The sequence below is a fragment of the Dama dama genome, chromosome 8 (genome assembly GCF_033118175.1).
Source record: "Dama dama isolate Ldn47 chromosome 8, ASM3311817v1, whole genome shotgun sequence".
In the NCBI taxonomy this organism is placed as follows: domain Eukaryota; kingdom Metazoa; phylum Chordata; class Mammalia; order Artiodactyla; family Cervidae; genus Dama; species Dama dama.
The window spans coordinates 11,244,580-11,268,847 of NC_083688.1; the positions used below are offsets into that span (position 1 = coordinate 11,244,580).

A 24,268-nucleotide genomic window follows, 5' to 3' on the forward strand; every position below is an offset into this window, starting at 1 on the left:
CTCCTGGAGGGCGGGGACTGCGTCCCTTTCATCTTCTGTCCTGTTTCCTAGATCAGTCCCTGGCTCTGAGGAGGCCTCACTGAGTGTTTCGTAAATATCTAGTTAGCACTTTGTTAATGAGATTCCCTCTGAGGGGCTGGGATGTATAAGAAAACTCTCCCAATGACAAGACAAGAGAGAAAGAAGATGTGCGGGAACCTCAGACTTCTGTTTGCTTTACAGTAACACCCCTTCCTTTTCAGCTTAGTAGGGCTTCCCTTGTGGCTCAGCTGGTAAAGAATCCGCCTGCAGTGCAGGAGACCTGGGTTTGGTCACTGGGCTGGGAAGATCCCTGGAGGAGGGAAAGGCTACTCGCTCCAGTATTCTGACCTGGAGAATTCCAGGTATAGTCCATGGGGTTGCAAAGAATTGGACACTACTGAGCGACTCACTTTCACCTTTCACTTTCAGCTTAGTGAGTCTTTCCTTAGTAAGTTTCCAGGAGACTTCTCTAATGCCGTCTCTGTGTTCCCACAGTGTCCAATGCATGCCGCATCAGAGACCCGTACACTTTTCAAACCCCTGATCACTCATTCCTCTCTCCCCAGATGAGGGGGAGGGGGGGTGAGCATCCTTTGGAGGCCCAGTCTAGGGTCTAACACACTCAGGCAGTACGTAAGTAGGTGTTTGCAGGAGGGACATGTTCTATTTTCAGAGAACCATTGGGGCTTCCCTAGTGGCTCAGATGGTGAAGGGTCTGCCTACAATGCGGGAGACCTGGGTTTGATCCCTGGGTCAGGAAGATCCCCTGGAGAAAGAAATGGCAACCCACTCCAGTACTCTTGCCTGAAAAATTCCATGGACTGAGGAGCCTGGTAGGCTACAGTTCATGGAGTCACAAAGAATCGGACACGACTGAGCAACTTCACTTCACTTCACTTGACTTCATGGGCTGATAGGCCACGTCTAAGGAAATCTGCCTCTGGGGCTTCTGTAGTGTCCAGCTGCCTCATCCGCTGGTCCAGCCGTCCTTACGCCAGAAGCAGAGCCAGGGTGGGGAAGAATTTCTCTTCCCTGCCTCCCATGGATGTGTTGTACCAAACAAGGTGCCTACCCTGTTTATTGCTGGGTGCGCCCTGAAGGCCACCCCACCCCCCTCACTCATGTGCAGCTCAGGGGCCTTGTATTTCTACAAGGCCAGTCGTTAATCTTCTCTTTCGACACGCTTGCTGGGCGTCGTTGTCGTTAACCACTTTCCTTCCTCAGGCTTTGCCAAAACTGAGATAGCTAATTAGTTTCTGGCTACTCGCCACTCAGATGGTGGGCAGGTCGTAGCTCGCCGCCCTCGCTGCCCAACCCAACTTGTTTTGCGAGTGGGAAGAGCAAGTGCACTTTGTTTACAAATACAGGGAGCCTCAGCCCGGACCGCTGGCTGGCAGTTGCTTTATTTAATTGCTTTATTTAAGCTGTTCATCCCCCCGCATGGGCAGAGCCTTTGGGATCACTGCTGTAGCTTTGCCTCGGTTTCCTCATTTGTAAAACAAAGGGATTGAACGTGACCAGCTGAGAGAAGATGGGGTAGAGGTCAGGACTCTGGGTTCTAGAATTAACCCAAGACTTACCCAGGCCCTGCCACTCCTAGCTCCAGGATTTTGGGTGAGTCACTTGAGCCCTCTGAGCCTCAACATTTCTCACCTGTAAAATGGGGAGAATAATGGTCACCTCCTGTGGTGGCTAGGCACCTTCAGTGGGATGGTGAACACACATATGGCCCTTAGCAGGGCAACTGGCACATAGTAAATGGCCAGTAAATACTCTTATCTTTCCAGTGCTAGCATTCTGTATTTCTGATAAAAAAAAGTCTTTTTGCTGGGCTTGCCGGGGAGTGGAGCAGTTTTAACGGACATTGCTCCTGTGTTTTAGGCCACTGCTGGCAAGACGGTTATCCTTATGTATTCATTCCCTAGGGCTGCCATAACAAATCACCATAAACTAGGTGGTTTATTTTTATTTTCTAAAAAATATTTATTTTTATTTGGCTGTGCTGGGTTGCAGCAGGCAGGATCTTAGATATTCCTTGTGGCATTCGGGATCTTTAGTTTCGGCCTGTGGAATCTAGTTCCCTGACCAGGGGTCGAATCCAGGCGCCCTGTTTGGGGAGCGTGGAGTCTTAGCCGTTGGACCACCAGGGCAGTCTGTAAACTGGGTGGTTTAAAACAATAGAGATATTTTCTTTATAGTCCAGGAGGCTCGAAGTCTGAAATCAACAGGACTCTGCTCCCTCTGAAGGCTCTGGGGAAGAGTCCTTCCTCCCTGAGCTTCTGGTGGTGGCCGGCACTCGCTGTTGTCCTTTGGACTTGTAGCTGTGTCACTCCAGTTTTTGACTGTGTTTTCACGTGACTGTGTTTTCACATGACTGTGTTTTCACGTGACTGTGTTGCTCTGTGTGTGTCTCTGTTCTCCTCTTACAAGGACACCAGTCATATTGGATTTAGGGCCCACCTTAATCTATTCAATAGTACAACCACTTCTTTTTTTTAGAAAAAATAACCCTATTTATTTATTTATTTTATTCATTGCAGTGGCTTCTCTTGTTGTATAGCATGGCTCTAGGGCACGGGCTCAGTAGTTGCAGCGCGTGGGCTCAACAGTTGTGGTGAATGGACATAGTTGCTCCACAGCTTGTGAGATCTTTTTGGACCAGAGATTGAACCCGTGTCCCCTGCACTGGAAGGTGGATTTTAAACCACTGAACCACCAGGGAAGTCCTTAGATGTGAATTTTGAGGGCAGCTATTCAACCCAGTATGCTCTCCAAGGCTCACTTTCCTCCTCTGTATGGGGATGATAATAGTAGCAATTTCAAAGGGTTGTTGGAGTGATTGAATGAGATAATCTATATAAATGTCATGGTAGGGTGCAATATAATACATCAGGCTCGTGTTAAATACTGACTCTGTGTAGCTGCTGTGTTGGAGATGGTGGCAAAGATACTGACAGTGATGGGGACAATTGCATCCATGGACCCACCCTACACTGGTTAATCACTGGACACAGGGACATACAATGTAGGCAATGATCTTGTCAGGAACTCTGAAGCCTTGGACAGGAGACCGTTTCCCTTTGGCCTCTTACCTTGAACCCTCATCTGAGATTTAGCTCCCGAGAGAGCAGGTTCAAAAAGTAGAAAGAACTTGAGCTCCCAGAAGTTGGGGGAACTGCTACTCTGTGTGACCTTGCACAATTGTCTTTCCCTCTCCAGGCCTCAGTTTTCCCATCTGCAAAGTGGGTGAGGAAGTTTGAACTCAGTGTTCCAGATCAGAGCCTCTGCTAGGGTAGAATTTCAGCACAGGGCTCTGTGTTTCATCTCAATGGTGGTAGGTTACCAAAGGGCCAGGAAAGGAGTCAGGAGCCTGGGACCCCAGGACTGCTCACCAGGGATCATTCTGGGCCCATTTTCCTCATCTGGACAAGAAGAGAAGCCATATGATATGAATGTGCCAGGAGTGTCCTAGGGACATCATAGGCATGAACTCATTCCACACTCACCACACCCTCAAGAGGGAGGATGGTTATACCCAGTTCACAGAGGAGCAAACTGAGGCTCAGAGAAGTTAGAGCTCGCCCCAGTTCATTCGGTTAGAAGCAGCTGTTGTTGTTCAGTTGCTCATTCGTGTCCGACTCTTTGTGACCCCATGGACTGCAGCATACCAGGCTTTCCTGTCCTTCATCATCCCCTGGAGTTTGCTCAAACTAATTCCACTGAGTTGGTGATGCCATCCAATCATCTCATCATCTGTCATCCCCTTCTCCTCCCTTCAGTCTTCCCCAGAATCAGGGTCTTTTCTAATGAGTCAGCTCTTCGCATCAGGTGGACATAGTATTGGAGCTTCAGCTTCAGCATCAGTCCTTCCAGTGAATCTTCAGGGTTATTTCCTGTAGGACTGACTGGTTAGACTGACTGGGGCTTAAACCTAGGTGTGTCTGCTGCTGAAGTCCATGCTTCTCCTTGGCTGCACTTTTACTGTATCATTTCCTAGAGCTGCTGTAACACATTGCTGCAAACCCCATGGCTTAAGACAACAGAAATGTATTCTTTTACATTCTTGGAGGCCAGAGGTCCAGAAAGTGTCTCCAGGACTGCGCTCCCTCTGAAGGCTCTTGGGAAAAAACCTTTCTTTCCTCTTCAGCTTCTGGTGGCTCCAACAGCCCTTGGCTTGTGGCCACATCATTGTAATCTCTGCTCCCATCGTCACATGGCCTTCATTCTTCCTATGTGCTGTGTGTCTCTTACAAGGACACTTGTGGTTAGAGCTAGGGGCCCACCCCAGTAATCCAGGATGGTCTCAAGATCCTTAACTTAGGGACTTCCATGGTCATCCAGTGGTTAAGATTCTGCACTCCCAATGCAGGGGGTTCTATCCCTAGTCAGGGAACTAAGATCCTACATGCACAACCAAAAAAAAAAAAAAAAAGTATAAATTAAAAAAAAAACACCTTAATTACATGTGTAAAGACCCCTTTTCTAAATAAGGCCACTTTCACATGGGATGTGGACTTGTCTTTTAGGGGCTGCCATTTAACCACTATAGTTGTTATTGAATTTTGGTAGTGACACTATCTGCTGGGGGTGCAAGGAGATCAGGGACTTTCTGGAGCAGCTTAGAAGTAGAAGGAGAACAACAAAGTTGTGAGCTGGAACAAAGTTGCTAGTCTGGGGGGCATGGGTGATGGGAGTGTGGCTTAAGCTGATGTTCCACCAGCAGTGATGTCAGTGAAGTAAGAAATACACAAAAAACACATCTGGGGGAAAAAATAAAAAGTAAAAAAATAATAAAAGGAGAGACCCCACCAATCTGTGTATGGTGGATGCAGTCAGCCATAGGACAGAAACCTGAAAACTTATCCACAGAGGCCACGCTTCCTGGTGTGGCCCGTGTCCACATTAATGACTTTGGGGTTATAGATCCCACTGAAAGTAGATTCAGCCTCCCTTACCCGCCTGGAGAAATGGGAGAAGGCCTGAGTGTCTGTAATGTGGTTTACCTGCATCATCTTGGGCCTCCCTTAACCCAGAGGACGGTACCATCTTTACTCGGATCATTCCATTTTTAAAAAGATTTTATTTATTTATTTTTGGCTGCGCTGGGTCTTCATTGATGATGGGCCTTTCACCAGTTGCAGCGAGCAGGGGCTACTCTTCCTTGAGGTGCACGGGCTTCTCATTGTGGTGGCTTCTCTTGTTGCAGAACATGGGCCCTGGGCATGGACTTAGTAGTTGTGGCACACGAGCTTAGTTGCCTGGAGGCACGTGAAACCCTCCCGGACCAGGTATCGAACCCATGTCTCCTGCATTGGCGGGTGGATTCTTAACCACTGGATCACCAAGGAAGCCTGATAATCACATTCTTGAATGCCTGAGGCCCAGCTGAAATGGGGGCTCCAAGGAATGGCTACCTGGTGTGAGAAGGCAGCTTACCAACCAGCTGTACTGAGCATTTACTCTTCTTCATATTAACTCAGGTCTCACCAAGCTGGGTGAAGGGTATACTGTTAACATCTTTATTCTCCAACATGTGGAAAGGAGAAGGGTTAGGTTTAGAACCTGTGATTTGTGAGCGGAACCAGGAAAAATGATACCAGGTGACAAGGAGGCAGTTTTCAGCTCAGATAAAACCAAGAACTTGTTTTCCTGTGAGTTGTCCCCAGTGGGATGGACTGTGCTGCAGGTGGCGAGTTCCCCATCTCTGGATATACACAAGCAGACACTGCGTAGCCACTTGTCTGGAGTGCCACAGAGGGAATGCCCTCACTGTGAAGTTTCCTTCTAGCTCTGAGATCCTAGGAATTTTCCCAAGAGACCTTCAGATATCTTTGTGCACAAAGACATTTATCACAGTACTGTTTATAATACCAAAAGAGCAGAAGCAACCTATGTGTCTTTTAATTGGAGATTTATTAAGTAACTATATTTGGGAGCATTAGTGTCTGTAAGTGAGACTAGCTCCAGCTTGTAGTCTGTTCCTGTATAGTCCTTCAGCTAAAAATGTTTTTTTTACACTTTTAAAAGCTTGTAAGAAACAAAAACAGGAATTCCCTGGTAGTCTAGTTGTTAGGACTCCACACTTTTACTGTTAAGGGCTGGAGTTCAGTCCTTGTTCAGGAAACGAAGACCTCCACAAGCCCTGAGGCCAAAAAACAAAACTACACACACAAACAAACACACATTAAACAAAAAGCGGAATATGCATCAGAGACCTTAAGGGGCCTACCGAGCCTAAAATACTTACTTTTTGGCTCTTTACAGAAAAAGTCTGTTGACCTCTGGATTAGAATAACAATCAGTCACCAAAAATTATATTAATTTGTGTTTGTGGATATGGAAAGATGATTACAGCATATTTTTGAGAAGAAAGAAACAGGTTATATAATAGTATTAGAGCCAGATCCCATTTATTTAAAACAGGGTCTGTATATTTGCCTGTTATCTGTTAATGATAGTCTGTCCTACTGATGGTTTTTAAATTTTCTTTATGAAATGATTCTGTGTTATTTGGACCTTTTATAGTGAGCAGCTGTTATTTCTGAGATCTGACAAAGCACTGGGGAAGAAAATTAACTCTGAATCCTCCCAACAGTCCATGCTGTTTGGGACCCAGTGAGTTTTGATCTCGGCTGAAGCATTTTGTTTGATTTGGTTCCTAAGGTGCCCTAAGGTCGATCAGCCTGATTGGTGCCCTTACCTTGTTGCTCTTATTGTTTTTAGGTCTCTTGCCTCGTGAGCTCTTATGCATGAGAGGTAAAAAAAAAAATACCCCTCAGCTCAGTTAAAAACAAACTCGCTCCTTTCGGTAAATGATCTGACAAGATTTCCCTTTGCCGAGGCATAGCTGAGTCACTGCAGATTCAGGGCAGGTAGGGTCAGGCCCAGATGTCCTTCAGGGGCCCTGGGTTGGCCTGGGTGGAGGATAGAAGGCACAAGGGGAGCACCGTAGCCTATCTCAGAGCTCTTGGGTCTGTGGTTGGTTACTTCCAAGGATCAGGGTGCCTGACCCTCCGTCCTCCCGGGAATCCCCCAGTAAATGCTGTGTTTATGATGTGGTTCCTGCCTAAAGGCTGCACTGTGTAGTGTGGCGGACAGATGCAGCGACATTCATTCATTCAACAGATGTGCTTTGAGCACCTGCTTGGAGCTGGGAAGTCCCAGGCTTAGTGGTGACTGAGACAATGACATGCCTTTGGGACTTAATGTATGTGAGGGGTGCACACTCTGGGTCTGCAGGGGAGAAGCTGAAATGGAAGTCCGAGGAAGGTACCAGGGACTTGGAGATGCCCAAAGGGGTGGAATCTCTGCTCAGCCTCTTTCTGCCTCTGCAGCCTTGGGCAAGTTCCTTTATTGCTCCCTGTAAATCGGGAATGATAAATCCTATCCACCCCATAGGGTGCTGGGAAAATTAAATGATGTAAAATGCTTTCCCAGTGCCTGGCACAGAGTCAGTGTCCAACAAATGCTTATTATCTATTAAAGAATAAAACAAAACACAGGTGTAAGAAGTACCTAAAATCATGCCCAGGAAAAACCTGGCACGTAGCTGTTGTGCCACAAATTCTGGCTGCCACCCTCGTGACCAGAAGTGGACATATTGTTCCGAACTGACCTCTCCTCCTTGCCCCATCGGGCCCCATCACGAAGTCTGTGCCATTGTTCTGATGTGTGTAAGTCTCTCTCCCCGACCCTTCCTGGACTGTGAGCAGATGGTCTCCAAACTCCAGATCACAGCAGAGTTGAGGAATGTGTGAGGGCAGGTGAAGGCTCTGGAACCAGCCCACCTCTGGACCAGTTCCCTCCCTTTGATCCTGGCCTCCAGACTGGCCCCTCCGCCATGGCTGATGTGTGATAAGCTAGGTTGTAACACTCAGGATTGCAATGAGGTTGAAATGAAATCATGCATTTGGTGCAGTTGGCATAGTGCCTGGTACATGCGGGCTTCCCTGATAGCTCAGTTGGTTAAGAATCTGCCTGCAATGCAGGAGACCCCAGTTGGATTCCTGGGTCGAGAAGATCCCCTGGAGAAGGGATAGGCTACCCACTCCAGTATTCTTGGGCTTGCCTGGTGGCTCAGCTGGTAAAGAATCCACCTGCAATGCGGGAGACCTGGGTTCGATCCCTGGGTTGGGAAGATACCCTGGAGAAGGGAAAAGCTACCCACTCCAGTATTCTGGCCTGGAGAATTCCGTGGACTGTAGAGTCCATGGGGTTACAAAGAGTGGGGTATGACTGAGTGACTTTCACTGGTACAAGAGAGAAAAGACACTTAGAGAATATTGCTTAAAAAGAAAACCCAAATGAGCCACCCAAAGCTGTCAGACCCGTCCCCTCGGGGCCTTGTACATAGGAGGGAATGTTTTAGCCTTCTTCTGGGCGCTGGGCATTAAGATGTCAACCAGTCTAACCAACCACCCTGGGTTTGCCTGGGGAAGGAAATTCTTAGCAGGAGCTTACTTGTCATCAAGAAGCCCAGCTCTCCAGAGACCCAGGAGCATGTGTGGATTTCCTGTGGCCCTGGCTGTGCGTTAGCCACTGAGCATGGTCAATCTCTATCAAGTTAAAGGTAAATGAATAGAGATGGTGTCTGTTCTGCCCTGCCTGGGGCTGGCGGGGAGAGGGGCTTGTCTGACAGATGGTGGAATGGGTTTAGGACTCTGAAATCAACATGGTCAGCCGCTCAGTGCTTCCTATAAGGGGGACCTCCCTGAGGTCTGAGAAGGATTGTTGTTTGGTCTGACTCTTATGACCCCATGCACTGTAGCCCACCAGGCTACTCTGTCCATGAGGCTTCCAAGGCAAGAACACTGGAGTGGGCTGCCATTTCCTTCTCCAGGGATCGAACTTGCGTCTCCTGCATTGACAGGTGGATTCTTTACCACTGAGCCACCAAGGAAGCCCCTGAGAAGGATGGTTGGGAGCAAATTCCCCAGCGGCTGTGTAATTCAAGATGCGCTAAAGGGGATTTTGACCTAGGAAAAATAAAAGCAATGAGTTTCCCAAGGCATCTCAGAGTCAATAGAGTTCACCCCCAGGGTTGGGCCCAATTCAGAAAGGATTGAATTCTATGAGAAAAATAAGCAGGAAAAATATCAGGGGAAATAAACCCCTAGAGGCTGCTAATTCTTGTCTCTGTGCTGGCCAGTAAGCTAGAGGATTTCACATGTGTTGGCTCTGAAAAGCACAATTACTCTGAAATTACCAATGAGGAAACGGCTTCAGAGAGGTGAAGTAATTTATTCAAGATCACGCAGCTAAGTGTGTTGAGGAGCTAGGATCTGAATGGCACGAAAGACCTTCCTCATCAAACTCTCTAGCTCAGAAAACAGACACAGTGAGAGCACTTGATTAGCCACAACTTATTTATTGCAGTAAAATACACATAAAATTTAACCGTTCTTAAGTGTACGGTTCACTGACGTTACGTATATTCACATTGTCATGCAGCCATCACCAGCATCAACCTCTAGAACTATTTTCATCTTCCCAAACTGACACTTTTGTATACATTAAATAATAACCCCTCATTTCTCCCTTGCTTCAGTCCCTGGAAAGCACCATTCTACTTTCTGCCTCTCTGAATCTGACTACTCTAAGTACCTCACATGAGTGGAATCACAGAGGTCTTTGTCTTCTTGTGACTAGCTTATTTCACTTGATGCCTGTCCTCAAGGTTCATCTATGTTGTAGCATGTGTCAGAATTTCCTCTCTTAAGGCTTGATAATATTCCCTTGTGTGTATAGACTACATTTTGTTTATCCATTCATTCATCTGTGGGTACCTTTGGCTGTTGTCGATGATGCTACTATGAGCATGCATGTACTGATTTCTCTTTATGATGCTGCTTTTATTTTTTGTCTTTTTTTATGATTTATTTTTAATTGGAAGATAATTGCTTTACAATGTTGTGTTGGTTTCTGCCATACAGGTATATCTATGTACCTTCCGTTGTGAACCTTTCTCCCACCTCCCACCCCATCTCACTCCTCTAGGTTGTCACAGAGTCCCGGGTTGAGCTCCCTGTATCATACGGCAAATTCCCACTGGCTATCTATTTTACACTTGGTAATGTGTATATTTCAATGCTACTCTCTCAATTCATCCCACCCTCTCCTTCCCCTGTTGTGTCCACAAGTCTGTTCTCTATGTCTGCGTCTCTATTTCTGTCCTACAAATAGGTTCATCAGTACCATTTTCCTAGATTCCATATATATGTGTTAATATATGATATTTTTCTCTTTCTGACTGACTTCAGTCTGTAAAACAGGCTCCAGGTTCACCTACCTCACTAGAACTGACTCAAGTGCATTCCTTTTTATGGCTGAGAAATATTCCATAATATTATTTACCATGACTTCTTTATCCATTCATCTATAATGGACATCTAGATTGCTTCCATGTCCTGGTTATTGTAAATAGTGCTGCAGTGAACACTGGGGTATGTGTGTCTTTTAGAATGGTTTTCTCAGGGTATATGCCCAGGAGTGGTATTGCTCGTTACATGGTAGTTTTCTTCCTAGTTTTTAAAGAAATCTCCATATTGTTCCCGATAGTAGCTATATCAATTTACATTCCCACCAACAATGCAAGAGGGTTCCTTCCCTTTTCTCCACGTCCTCTCCAGCATTTATTGTTTGTAGATTTTTTGATGGTGGCCATTCTGACCCATATGATGTGATACCTCATTGTAGTTTTGATTTGCATTTCTCTAATAGTAAGTGATGCTGAGCATTTTTTGTGTGTGTTTATTAGCCATCTGTGTGTCTTCTTTGGAGAAATGTCTGTTCAGGTCTTCTGCCCATTTTTTGGTTGGGTTGTATGTTTTTCTAACATTGAGCTGCCTGAGCTGCTTGTATATTTTGGAGATTAATCCTTTGTCAGTTGCTTCATTTGCAGTTATTTTCTCCCATTCTGAGTATTGTCTTTTCATTTTGCTTATGGTTTCCCTTGCTGTGTGAAAACTTTTAAGTTTAATTAGCTCCCATTTGTTTATTTTTGTTTTTATTTCCATAACGACCCTGCTTCTAATTCTTTTGGGTATATACCCAGAAGTGGAATTGTTGGATCCTATGGCAATTCTGTTTTCAACTTTTTGAGGAATTGCCATGCTGTTTTTCACAGTGGCTGCACCATTTTACATCTCCACCAACAGGGCACAAGGATTCCAGTTTCTTCACATCTTCATCAGCACTTGTTATTCTCTGGTTTTGTTTTGATTTTTGATAGCAGACATTCTAATAGGTATGAAGCGGTATCTCATTGTGGTTTTGATTTGCATTTATCTAATGATTGATGATGTTGAGCATCTCTTCATGCGCTTATTGGTCCTTTATATATCTTCAGAGAAATGTCTGTTCAAGTCCTTTAGCCGTATTTTAAATCCGGTTGTTTGCTTTTTTACTGTTGAGTTGTAGGAATTCTTTATATATTCTGGATATTAACCCCTTGTCAGATATGTGATTTGCAAATATTTTCTCCCATTCTGTGGGTGGCCTTTTCACTCTGTTGATCATGTCCTTTGATGCATAAAAGCTTTGAATTTTGATGTAGTCCAGTCTGTTTTTTTAATTTGTTGCTTTTGGTATCATGTCCCAGATTTTGTTGCCAAATCTAGTGTCATGAAACTTTCCCCCTGTTTTCTTCTAAGAGTTTTATAGTTATAGCTCTTACATCTAGGTCTTTGATCCATTTTGAGTCAATTTTTAAATATGGTATGATAGAAGGTTCCAATGTCATATCTACAACTTTTTGAAATAGGAAAAAAAAAAAGAATTAGAGACAAACAGTAGGATTGTGAGATGTGGGGAGATAAAATTTATCTTCCTAGGAAGTTCATTCTCTCACCCACTCTTGCTCTGCCCTCCAACTAGCCCCCACACTGTATTCAAAGTGATCTTTTGAGAAACACACATAAGTCAAACCCAATCACTCCCCTGCTTAAAAAGTGCAGCAATTTGTTCAGTGTCTGCCCCCTCCCTAAGACCCTAAATTTCAAGAAGTCAGACTGCCATCTTCACTCCTATATCCCTTCCTCAGTGCCAGCACATACCAGCTGCTCCATTAACACCTGTTGGATGAGTGAACAAACCTCAGCTTATAACAAGCTCACTTTCTTTGACTTTTTCAAGGAATGTGGGGGAGGAAGGAAGTGGAGGAGGAAGGAAGGTAACAAGCACTGAGGGGCAGAATAGCAAAGTCATTACCAGCTGTTGGCACTAGACTCCTGATTTAAATACCAGCCCTGCCATTTCATGGCCATGTGACCTTGGCAAATCACTTCACCTCTTCGGTCTCAGTTTATGTTCTTTAAGGGATGGCAACACCTATTTGGATGATGAAAAGCAATTTGAACAGGAGGAACAGGCTGAGCAAGGGTGAGATATGGGGCTGAAAACAGGGGTAGGGAGTCGGTTACCTATAGACAGAACAGTGAGACCCTTAGTTCCCCATCCCTTGTACCCTGCACAGCCAGGGGGCCGCCCCTCCGCTCTGCAGGAGGTTAGGTTTTTTCCTTGGAGAAGGTAACCTAGGGGAACTGAATTTGCAGCCGCAGACACAGGAAGGGTCACAGTGAGATACCAAAGGAAAAAAAAATGGTTTTCCAGACCCCTTCTGCTACCAGAATCCTGACAGCCAGAAGTGTGCTTTCCAGGGAGGAAATCGCAGGATTCTTTTCTGAAGCCCCCAAAGAAGAGAGCTACAGTCACTGATATTTAAGTGTTCCTAGAATAAAAGCCAGATCTCCATTCAGTCCGCCTAGAATGAAGCACACCAGTTGGCAGCCACTCCCCCGCCCCCAATACTGTCAATTAATTAGTGCTTCACTCAAATGCCAACCTTTAGGGACCTCCCAGGTGGTCTGGTGGCTGACTTCACACTCCCAATGCAGGGGGCCCAGATTCAATCCCTGGTCAGAGAACTAAACTCCACATGCTGCAGCTAAAGAGCTGGCACTGCAACGAAGACTGAGGATCCCGCATGCCACAACTAAGACGTGACACAGCCACATAAATAAATAAACACTAAAAAAGAAAAGGCCAACCTTTGATCACATATCACCAGATATCCAAGCCTCCGGGATAAAAGAGGGAGGCCAAAGCAGACCAATAAACAAAAATGTGTGAAGCAGATAGACCATGCAGAGAGCAGAAGAAAAGACAAGACAAAAATTATTAGGATCCTCAGAGACTAAAGAGAAGATATTACATTCTTGAAATAAGATGCTATAACTGCTATATAAAAAGGAATAATAAGAGAAGAAGAGGCACTGGGAAATAAAAATGAGAGACAAAATAACGTTTTAAAAAAGTCAATAGAAAGGTTGAGAGGTAATGAAAAGGAAATTTCCCAGAAGATGTACCATGAACACAGAAAATAAAAAAGAGAAGAAAAGGAGACAATCAATCTAGGAGGCCCAATATCTGACTACCGGATTGTCCAGGGATTCCAGAGAAAGCAGAGGGGAGGAAAGGCCTGAAGAAATGATGAGAGGACGTTTTATACTGAAGGGCATAAACCTTTGGACTGAGAGGACCCAATAAAAATGAAAAAGAGCCATCCTACGGCATATCATCACAAATGTCAGAAATCTAAGAGTAAAGCAAAGGTCCTAGGACTTCCCTGGTGGTCCAGAGGTTAAGATTCTGTGCTCCCAATGCAGGGAGCCCTGAGGTTCGATCCCTGGTCAGGGAACTAAGATTCCCCCATGCCTTGTGGTGTGGCCTACAACATTAAAAAGAATTAAATTTTAAAAAGAGAGAAATTCCTAAAACTTTCAGGGGTGGGAAGAATAGACTACATACAAAACATCAGAAACGAAAATGGTTTCAGATACCTCAGTGGCAACACTGGAAACTAGAGGATGAGGGAGCCATGCCATCAGTTTTCTGATGGAAAATTATTTCCAATCTACTATTTTATGTAGGGTCAAAGAAATCAGACGTAAGGATAGAAGAAAGACATTTGCCGGCTTGCCAGGGTGTAAAATTTTTCCTTCCTATGTACCCTTTCTTTAGGAAGTGACTAGAGGATGTGCTCCACCAAAACAAGGACATAAACCATAGTAAACAAGACTTGTAACCCAGGAAACAGGTGCTCTAACAGAGGAGGACAGGTGTTCAGTGGTCTGAAAAGCAACCAGTTCCAGATTGAGAGAGGAGGAGGGAAGCTCCGGGAAGTGAATTCACTAGAAAAGCAAAAGGAACTTGATAGATTATGTGAGTGCGTGGAAAAGGCATTTTGTGGGTCTGCTGGAGTGTTTGAAGAGATTTATTAATGTGTACACAGAACTAAGCAAATTAAAAAAAGAAGCAATCGTTTTTTTAATTGAGGTACAGTTGTTTTACAACGTTGTATTGGTTTCTGCTCTACAACAAAGTGAATCAGCTTTGAGCATACCTATATTCCCTCTTGTCCCTCCTTCCCATCTCCCCTTATTCCACCCATCTCGGTCATGACAGAGCACCGAGCTGAGCTCCTTGCATTATACAGCAGGTTCCCACTATCTATTTCACACATGGTCGTGTATACATGTCAGTCCTAGTCTCCCAACTCACCCCACCTCCCTTCCCCCCACCGTGTCCACATGTCTGTTCTCTGCATCTGTGTCTCTATTCCTGCCTTGCAAATAGGTTCATCTGTACCATTTTCCCAGATTCCACATATGTGCATTAATGTATGATATTCGGTTTTCAAAAAGAGGCAATTATCAACTCCACAGAAACCAAAAATTAGTACTAAAAAATAAACACTATAGTATACCATTTGGCTCAGCAGTGGACAGTACTTACAAAGGCATAAGAATGTAAACCCTGGGGACTTCCCGGGTGGTCCAGCGGCCCTGACTCTGTGCTCCCAACACAGAGAGCCCGGGTTCGATCCCTGGTCAAGGAACTAGATCCCATATGCCACAACTAAAGAACTCACATGCCACGACGAAGACCGAAGATCCTGTGTGCCACAGCTAAGACCTTGGCACAGCCAAATAAATAAAAATAAATAAATAACTTTTTAATAAACCACGAATGTAAACCCTGGGAAAAAAGTAAACTCTGGATATCAACTTGACTAAACAGTTTTGAATTGTGGTAGAACTATATTGGGAGGATGGAGAGGAAGCTGAGTAGATGAAGAGAATTAATCTTTATTTGCCATATTAAAAGATTTGTGGAGGACCTTAGTAGGGGTTTCCCTGGTGGCTCAGTAGTAAAGAATCCACCTGCAATGCAGGAGATGCAGGTTCGATCCCTGGGTCGGGAAGATCCCCTGGAAAAGGAAATGGCAACCCACTCCAGTGTTCTTGCTTGGGAAACCCCATGGACAGAGGACCTACAGTCCATGGGGTCACAAAAGAGTCGAACGTGATTCAGCAACTAAACAACAAGAAGGAGGAAGTTAGTAGTAGTCACTGGTACTTGGTTCTCCCTCCTTCTGGGCACGCAAAAGATGACTTTTCAGTCCCTTGCAATTGGATGGGGCCAATATAACTACTTCTGGACTGTCAGCTTCAAGAGAACGTGCTGTGTTGCAGCTAGAATGAAGCTTAGATGCCTCTGTCTGTCCCCTCTCCCTCTGTGGTGGCCAAGGCAGCTTTGGGTTAAGATAGCAGAGCCACAAGATTGAAGCAGGCTGGAACTGCCCCCATGGAATATGGATGTCCTGGAGACACTGAATGGATTCTGCAAGGGTAAGAAATAGAGCTTTTTCATGTGTTAAGCCACTGAGATTTTGGGATTGTCTGTTACTGGCGCATACCCTGACTTTGTTATTGTTGCTTAGTCGCTAGGTCGGGTCCAACTCTTACAGCTCTATGGACTGTAGTCCCCCCCAGGCTTCCCTGTCCATGGGATTTCTCAGGCGAGAACACTGGACTGGGTTGCCATTTCCTTCTCCAGGGGATCTTCCCACCCAGGGATCGAACCTACATCTCCTGCACTGGCAGGCGGATTCTTTACTGAGCCACCAGGGAAGCCCATAACTTGACTTAACTGAATACAAACATCAACAGCTACTGTCTAAAATAGATATATCAAGAAATAGACATTTAAACATATTATTTAGAATTATGGAGATAATCACTAGAAGAATAACTAAAAACATTAAAAGTGGTTGCTCTGGGGAGCAGGGCTGAGAAGTAGAGATAGGGTGGGGCAGAGGGGCAGCTGTTTTCATTACAGTCCTGTGATACGAGGGCATTGTGTTACACTGGCGGAAACCACATATATGCGGCCGGGAGGATTCCTGCCAAACCAACACAGTGGCCGGCTCTTCGGAGGGAGGCCACGCTAGAACGTCTGAGGGAACCACAGACGGGGTTGGACAGGTTGGGTGGGCGCAATGGGAAGGGAGGCCACCCAGATGAAATGCCAGTGTGAGGAGTTTGGTTTTTATCCAGATGGCAATGGGGAGCCATGGAAGGATCATAAGGGGTAGAGTTGAATCTGCCTGAGCAAACCCACCTTTACAGTGAGCATCCTGGCTCATGTGGAGGATGAATGGTGGGGGCAGGAGGCTGCTGTGATGGTCCCGTGAAAGCTGAGGAGGCCTGGACTAAGACATCCGTACCACCGATGTTGATGGAGAAGCTACTATTCGTCTGGCAGGCCTGATGATACAGCAGGGTACGAGATGGGCAATGTGCCCTGCCTTGGGGGAGAAAAGAAGATAAAAGTCAGGCGGTGGTTCATACTGTAAAGAAGACTGAAGCAGCGTAAGGAGATAGAGGGGCTTCCCTGGTGGCTCAGAGGTAAAGGAGTCGTGGGTTTGATCCCTGGGTTGGGAAGATCCCCTGGAGGAGGACATGGCAACCCACTCCAGTATTCTTGCCTGGGAAATCCCAGGGACAGAGGAACCTGGTGGCCTACAGTCCATGGAGTTGCAAAGAGTCAGACATGACTGAGTGACTTAGCATGCACACACGCAAGGTGATGGAGAAGAGAGAGGGTACTAAGATGTCGGGGCAGCAGCTCTGAGGAGGAGATATTTGAATAGAGTCCTGGATTAAGTGAAAGAATGGGGGACTTCCCTGGCGGTCCAGTGGTTAAGACTCCGAGCTCCCAGTGCCGGGGCCTGGGTTCCATCCCTGGTCAGGGATCCCAGGTGCCACAACTAGGACCTCACGTGCTGCAACCAAAAAAAAAGAAGATTCTGCATGCTGCAGCTAAGACCCAACAAAACCACACACACACACACACAAAAGAAGGAACAAGGCATGCACAATTTGGAGGATGAGGGTTCCGGGCCAAGCAAACTGCAGTCTGGTGATCCTGAGGTGGGATGGGCTTGATGTAGCCAACGTACAGCAAAGAAGCTGTTGGGGGGTGTGGGGGAAGGGACATCCACCAAGAGGAAGGTTCTGGAAGCTGAGGCCTGAGAGGTGGTTGGGGCCAGCCTATGGAACGTGGAGAGGACTTTGAGGAGCTCCTAGGGGACTGAGAATCCTATGGAAAGGGGAGCCTAGCGGGCTACAGTCCATGGGGTCACAGGACACGACTTAGCGGCTAAACCACCATCCCTAGGGGGCTGAGAGCCGTTGAGTGGCAGGACTGGTACTGAGGAGGCAAGGAGGACCTGGCTTGGTGGCCAGTGAGCCTGCCCCTCCCTCTGCCGGGGCCCTACCGACCCCCCCAGAGTCGGCTGTGCCTCAGCCCTGTCTGGGCCAGCTACAGCAGCTTCATCACCCACTCCCCTTATCCCAGCCTCCTCTGGGAATTGAAGGATCCTTCACAAATCAAAATAGCAGGCAGAGAACAGCCTCTAATTGTTCTGCGTAAAAGAAGTGAAATTAGACGAGTCAGCTGTGGGGTTGAGACGGCCTCCCACACAGCTGTGATCCTGCACCCGCTGAAGGCAGACTTCCCAGACTTGCAATTCTGCTGTCTCTGAGCAAAACTTTTTACTTCTCCAGCCCCAGGGCAAATGACAGCTATTTTGGGAGGAAGTGAGACAGATGCTGGCCCTGGAGGACAATGAAAAAGTCCTTTTTTTTTTTTAACCAAAAAAAAAGAGAAAGAAAATCAGTCACTTTGTGAAGGAGCAGCCTTAGGTGATGTGACTTCGTTCCGTCACGCAAAAGAGTGGGTGAGCTCATCCTGGGGGCATCGGACTCTGCTGCCTTCAGGCAGGTTCCGCCCCAGAGGAGCAGAGGTGTGTGGTGTGGCCTCACCCTTGGTGGAGTAGGGAGATAGCGATATCTGAGTGTCAGGAGGTCCAAGTTCTCACCTTGGTCTGCCCCTGTTGCTCTGTGACCTTGGATCAGTTTCCCATCTCTCCCCAGTGTGGGCTTTAGGCTGCATTGTTTTGGTTGTTCAGTCTCTCAATTGTGTCCAACTCTTTAAGACCCCACAGACTGTAGCCCACCAGGCTCCTCTGTCCATGGGATTTCCCAGGCAAGAATATCGGAGTGAGTTGTCATTTCTTCCTCCAAGGAATCTTCCCACGCAGAGATCGAACCCATGTCTCCTGCATTGGCAGGTATTCTTTACCACTGAGCCACCAGGGAAGCCCTTTAGGCTACATAGTGTTTCTCAAGCTTTAGAGTCCATGAGAAGTGCATGTGCATGTGCGAGCGTGTATGTGTGTGTGTGTGTGTGTGTGTGTGTGTGTTTGTGTGTGTATGTGTGGTGTCTGGTTGAAGGTGAAGATCCCCAGGCCCGATTTCCAGAGATTAAGATTGAGAAGATCTGGGGTGCCGTCTAAGAATCTGCACTTCTCACAGACTCTTCTGGTAGTTCCCTCTGGAGTCCCTGGACCACAGGGTAGTAAAAAAACTTTCCCTCAATCTCTCTGGGCTCTTCTTGCTCTGCAATTTGAAGTGTTGCTCATGCAGCCCTCCCCTGGGTTTCTCAGATCATTCCAGGAGCACGGAGGGTGTCCTTACCCCTGCCTTGGTGTCTGTGTGTTTCTGTGATGATCATGCTGCACGGGGACGGTCTGTTTCAATGTATTTAGCTTCCTCCAGGCCACCTGGCGCCCAGCCTGGGCCTCAGCACAGGAGAGGTCATGACTGTAAATGCTGGCCCAACAAGAGGCCAGCTGCAGGGCAGGCAGCTGGGCAGCAAGTAGACCCAGGAAGGATGCTGCCAAGCTCTGGGTGCCCGGCGTGGCTGCAGGCATCTGGTTTGGGCACCTGGACTCATGCCCCTGGGTCAGGTGTGTGACTCTGTCACCTGCTTCCCTTGCCCACAGCTGGGGAAGTCCAGCCACCTCAGGCTAAGGTGGCCTGGATAGGCCCACCGACTGGGAGCCCTGGTCAACCCTGGAGAACACCCAGGCCGTCTGAGGCCTGAGCCAGTTTGTCTCGGCTTCCTCAGAGCTGGCTAATCGTATTCCCCAAAGGCCAGGTCAGTGGCAGAGGCCAGAGGGTCAGGTCACTCTGGTCTAGCCCCCCCTTCATTTTTATATGTGGAGAATAATAACAGCTGTCATATACTGAGCACTTACCATGCTCAGAGCTCAGGGCTAAATGCTGTATCATCTGTTATTAAATTTTATAACAGCCCTATGAGGTTGGTAAAAGTATCAGTCTTTTTCTTTTTTTCTTAACAATATGGACACCAGGGCTTAGAGAGGTCAAGTTACTAGACCAGAGTCACTCAGCTAATAAATAGTAGAGGCAGGATTAGAACTGAGACCTGTTTTCCTCTGGAGTCCAGTTTTATTTTTAAGCATATTGCTTAGAACCCCTGAGAAGATAAGGAGTTTTTCCTTGAGTAACTTCCTACTAAAATTACTCCCTGCTGGAGAACACCTTTTGTACCTGTTATAGCGGAAAGGAGTGATGCTGAATCAGATAGTTCAGGGTTCTAGTCCCACCTGTGCCCCTGACCTTTTCCTGTCACTTTGGGCCAGTCATTCCCCTCCGTAAGTTTCATGTGAAACTGAAATCCGTGAAATGGAACAATTATATATGTACTTCCTTTTAAGGTACACTAAGATGAAGACGGCCACCAACATCTACATTTTCAACCTGGCCTTGGCAGACGCCCTGGCCACCAGCACACTGCCCTTCCAGAGTGCCAAGTACCTGATGGAGACATGGCCCTTTGGGGAACTGCTCTGCAAGGTTGTGCTCTCCATTGACTACTACAATATGTTCACCAGCATCTTCACGCTCACCATGATGAGCGTCGACCGCTACATTGCCGTCTGCCACCCCGTCAAGGCCCTGGACTTCCGCACCCCTGCCAAGGCCAAGCTGATCAACATCTGCATCTGGGTCCTGGCCTCCGGTGTCGGTGTACCCATCATGGTCATGGCTGTGACCCGCCCCCGGGGTAAGTGAGGAAGGGAGCCTTGGTACAGATCACTGCCTGCAGAAGGCAGCACACAGGCTTCTGTGGGTTTGTAGACCACTTATCAGGGTGGGCGTAGGTGGATCGCCAATGGAGGTGTGGGTTGCTGATCAATGAGAGGGTGGATGGCTGGCCAGTGGGAGTGTGAATAGTCAACCAATGGGAATGTGAGTAGTGGACTGATGGGAGAATGAATGACTGGTCAGTGGTCGTATGGGTGGCTGGCCAAAGGAATTTTATAAATGGGATTATGGATGGCTAGATGTGTGGATTACTGACCTATAGGGAGATGGTGGATAGCCAGTGGGGTGAGGGTAACCAGTGAGCAGTGGGGGCCATAAGATCTGCAATCCCATCCCAAACTCCCTTCCTCTCCATTGGCCCAGATGACCAAAGCAAGGCCTAGAGAATGGCCTGTGTAGAATGACAGGTGCATTTCCTCAGAGTAGAATGCTGTCCGGATTAGTGTAGTATAGTAACTACCTGTATCAGTCAGGGTGGCTGCTCTAACAATGGCCATAGCTTAACGCAGTAGAAGTTTATTTCTCACTCACATCACAGTCCAGTGTGAGTAAGAGGAGGAGGGGCTCTACTCCACACAGTCAATTAGGGATCCAGCCTCCAAATGATGGTTTGGACTACAGTGTGCCGGCATCTGGGCTTCCATGGTGGGTCAATGAATAAAGAATCCACCTGCAACGCAGGAGACGAGGGTTCGACCCTGGGGTCGGCAAATCCCCTGGAGGTGGACATGGCAACCCACTCCAGTATTCTTGCCTGGAGAATCCCATGGACAGAGGAGCAAGGCAGGCTACAGTCCATAGGGTCACAAAGAGTCAGACATGACTGAAGCGACTTAGCAGACACGCACGTACTAGTCTCTGGCCAGCAGATGAATATGGGAGTGGTGAGAAAGGAATTACTTGAAATGCAGGGCCCATCACTTCCTAGTGATATCTGGTTAGTTGTTTTAGTCATGTCTGACTCTTGTGATCCCATGGACTGTAGTCCTGCCAGGCTCCTCTGTCCATAGGATTTCCTAGGCAATAATACTGGAGTAGGTTGCCATTTCCTCCTCCAGGGGATCCTGCATTGGCAGGCAAATTACCAGTGAGCCACATGGGAAGTCCAGTGATAGCTGGTTACATGACCCCAGCTTGATATAAATGGGTAAAGTAATTTAGCAGGGTGTCGAAGACACTGGTCACTAACCTCTCTTGAGCCACGTTCTGTCATGGGGTGTTGAAAAGATTAAATGAGATGATAGGTTGTAAAACACTTAGGACAAGGCCTGGCTCATTGTCAAGGCCCAATAAATAGCAGCTATTAGAATAATTGAGCCTGTGAGATAGACAAGGCAGGGACTCCTACTTCCACTGGACTGAAAGCAAACAGAATCAGAGAGGTCAGGTGATTTATTTAGCAGACATTTGGTAGAATCTGGCCTAGAACCCAAGGTTCCTGTGCCCATAACTGTTGCTCCTTTTTGCCGCCAGGGTGAAGGTTTGCATTGTCGTAGGAGAGGGAACAGGCTTGGTGGGGGGTTTCTTGGCCACCCTCGACCCTCACAAGGGTAGAGTTCCCGGTGCCCTTATATGGTCCCTGAGTGATTAGTCTTGACTCAGCAGCTGGACCTCATTCCTCACTGTCAGCCTTCAGTTTACAGGCCATTAACTGCAGCCCTCCTGGGGGCTGGGCCAGATGGGCCTCCTCATCCCCCGCCCCCCACTCTCTTTCTCTCTCTCTCTCTCTCTCTCTCTCTCTCACACACACACACACACACACACACACACTCCCTAAGTGTGTACCATTAGCACTCAGTTCTATAAGCCACTTGCTGTGTGACCTTGGACAAGTGCTATTCCTCTCTGGGCCTGCTTCTGCCATCTGTACCATGGAAGTCCTTGGGTCCAGTTGTGGCTGGTGGTCCTGCCAGCCTGATGTCCTGTGGACCCACTCTGTCTGTGGACCCCAGCCCCTTTCTCACAGCTCTCAGGGTCCAAGTCCACTGGATGGGTCCTCAGATTCCGGAATCCCAAGAGGTCCTGGGAGTCCCCTGGGCCAGCCTCAGCCCTGTATCTGAATCCCATAACATCCCCAAGGTGCTCATCCAGCTTGAGCCCACACTCCAGGAGAAGGGAGCTTATTCCATCCCCTCTTATCTGTGGACAAGTGTGGCAGTCAGAACGCTTTTGACATGAAGCTGAGATCCGCCTCCTTGGCCCTAGCTCTGACCCCGGACTCCGACATGTTTCTGCCCTATGAGTGCGCCAAATGTTTGAACCATTCTGTGCCAAATGCTTTCCACACCATGGCCCATTTGATCCTCACAACAACCCTATGAGTTTAGGTACTGTTGTTAGTCCCACTTTATGGAAACTGGTAGAGGTCGAACAATTTGCCCAGGCCACATCACACAGTTAGCAGGGCCTGAGTCCTACTCTTAACACATGCTCTCTAAGTCAATCTTAGCACTACTGTTCCCACTGGAGCTACTTTGTAAATGTGTGCGGTGTTTTCAGTTATCATCATGACAGACATTTAGTGGGCTTGAGCTAAATTCTATCATTATATCACTGCTCCCCACCGGCACAGAGGCTGATAAAGGGGCTGGGAGAGAATATAGAAATCAGACCTCCTTGGTTAGGGCCAGTTTGCTGGGGTCTTGAAGGATGAGTAGGAGTTCACCAAGTGCAGAAGTGATGGAGGACATGGCAGGGAGAAGAATCGAAAAGGCCAGGAGGAGGCAGCGGGGCTTGACTACGCCGGGAAGGGTGGGCGAGCAGGGAGACGAGGTCCTTAGGCCCAGCAGCCCCTCACCCACCGTCTTTCCTTGTTTCCCTGGCTCAGACGGGGCAGTGGTGTGCATGCTCCAGTTTCCCAGCCCCAGCTGGTACTGGGACACGGTGACCAAGATCTGCGTGTTCCTCTTCGCCTTCGTCGTGCCCATCTTAGTCATCACCGTGTGCTACGGCCTCATGCTGCTGCGCCTGCGCAGTGTGCGCCTGCTGTCGGGCTCCAAGGAGAAGGACCGCAGCCTGCGGCGCATCACCCGCATGGTGCTGGTGGTGGTGGGCGCCTTCGTGGTGTGCTGGGCCCCCATCCACATCTTCGTCATCGTCTGGACGCTGGTGGACATCGACCGCCGCGACCCGCTGGTGGTGGCCGCGCTGCACCTGTGCATCGCGCTCGGCTACGCCAACAGCAGCCTCAACCCCGTGCTCTACGCCTTCCTCGACGAGAACTTCAAGCGCTGCTTCCGCCAGCTCTGCCGCACGCCCTGCGGCCGCCCGGAGCCCGGCAGCTTCAGCCGCGCCCGCGAAGCCACGGCCCGCGAACGGGTCACCGCCTGCACCCCGCCCGACGGCCCCGGCGGTGGCGCCGCCGCCTGACCCGGGGCCGGCGGGCCAGCCGCGCGTCCCTCCGGAGGGACCCGGCGGTTAGGCGGAGTCCTAGTGGGGGCGGGGGCCACGACGCGAGTTGGGGCGGGCGGGGGCCGTGCGGTGGGCTGGATCGCTGGTCTGGGACGGGCAGGGAGTGGGCCGGACGGCGGGGCGATGCCTCTAGGCCGAGCTCAAGGTCAAAGGCTTTGGGTTGGGGCGGGGGGAGCTCGCTAGCGCAGGGGAGTGGACCTGTGGCTGTGGGATTAGGCGGCTAAATGGGGGCCCCTGCCACGAGATCTAGTTGGGGCTGGGTTGGCGGGAGTGGGAGTCTGGTTTGAGACCCGGCCCAGGACCAAGGAGGGCCGGTGCTGGGGACGGTGCAATCGAGCTTCAAGATCGGGCCCAGGTGTGATGAGGAGGGGCCTCCTCTGGGGGTGAGTTGAAGGACAGGACCGTGAGACGGAGGCTCCAGCTCCGGATTGGCCTGGGAGAGAGAGCTCGGGTGCAAACAATGGGGCCGCAGCTTGGAGTCGAGTCCCAGCCCCCGAGTTCCAGAAAGGGGCGGGGCT

At 48.3% G+C, this 24,268-nt stretch overlaps 1 protein-coding gene across 1 annotated transcript in view; it reads left to right on the forward strand.

Moving 5' to 3' along the window:
• The window catches only part of OPRD1 (opioid receptor delta 1), a 37,629-nt gene extending 13,921 nt beyond the window's left edge, over positions 1–23,708 (forward strand). Inside the window, exons 2-3 of the mRNA XM_061147859.1 lie at positions 19,949–20,298; positions 23,167–23,708. Of these exons, the coding sequence (XP_061003842.1) occupies positions 19,949–20,298; positions 23,167–23,708 (892 nt within the window). The remainder of the gene's footprint in view (positions 1–19,948; positions 20,299–23,166) is intronic.
• The last annotated feature ends 560 nt before the right edge of the window (positions 23,709–24,268 follow it).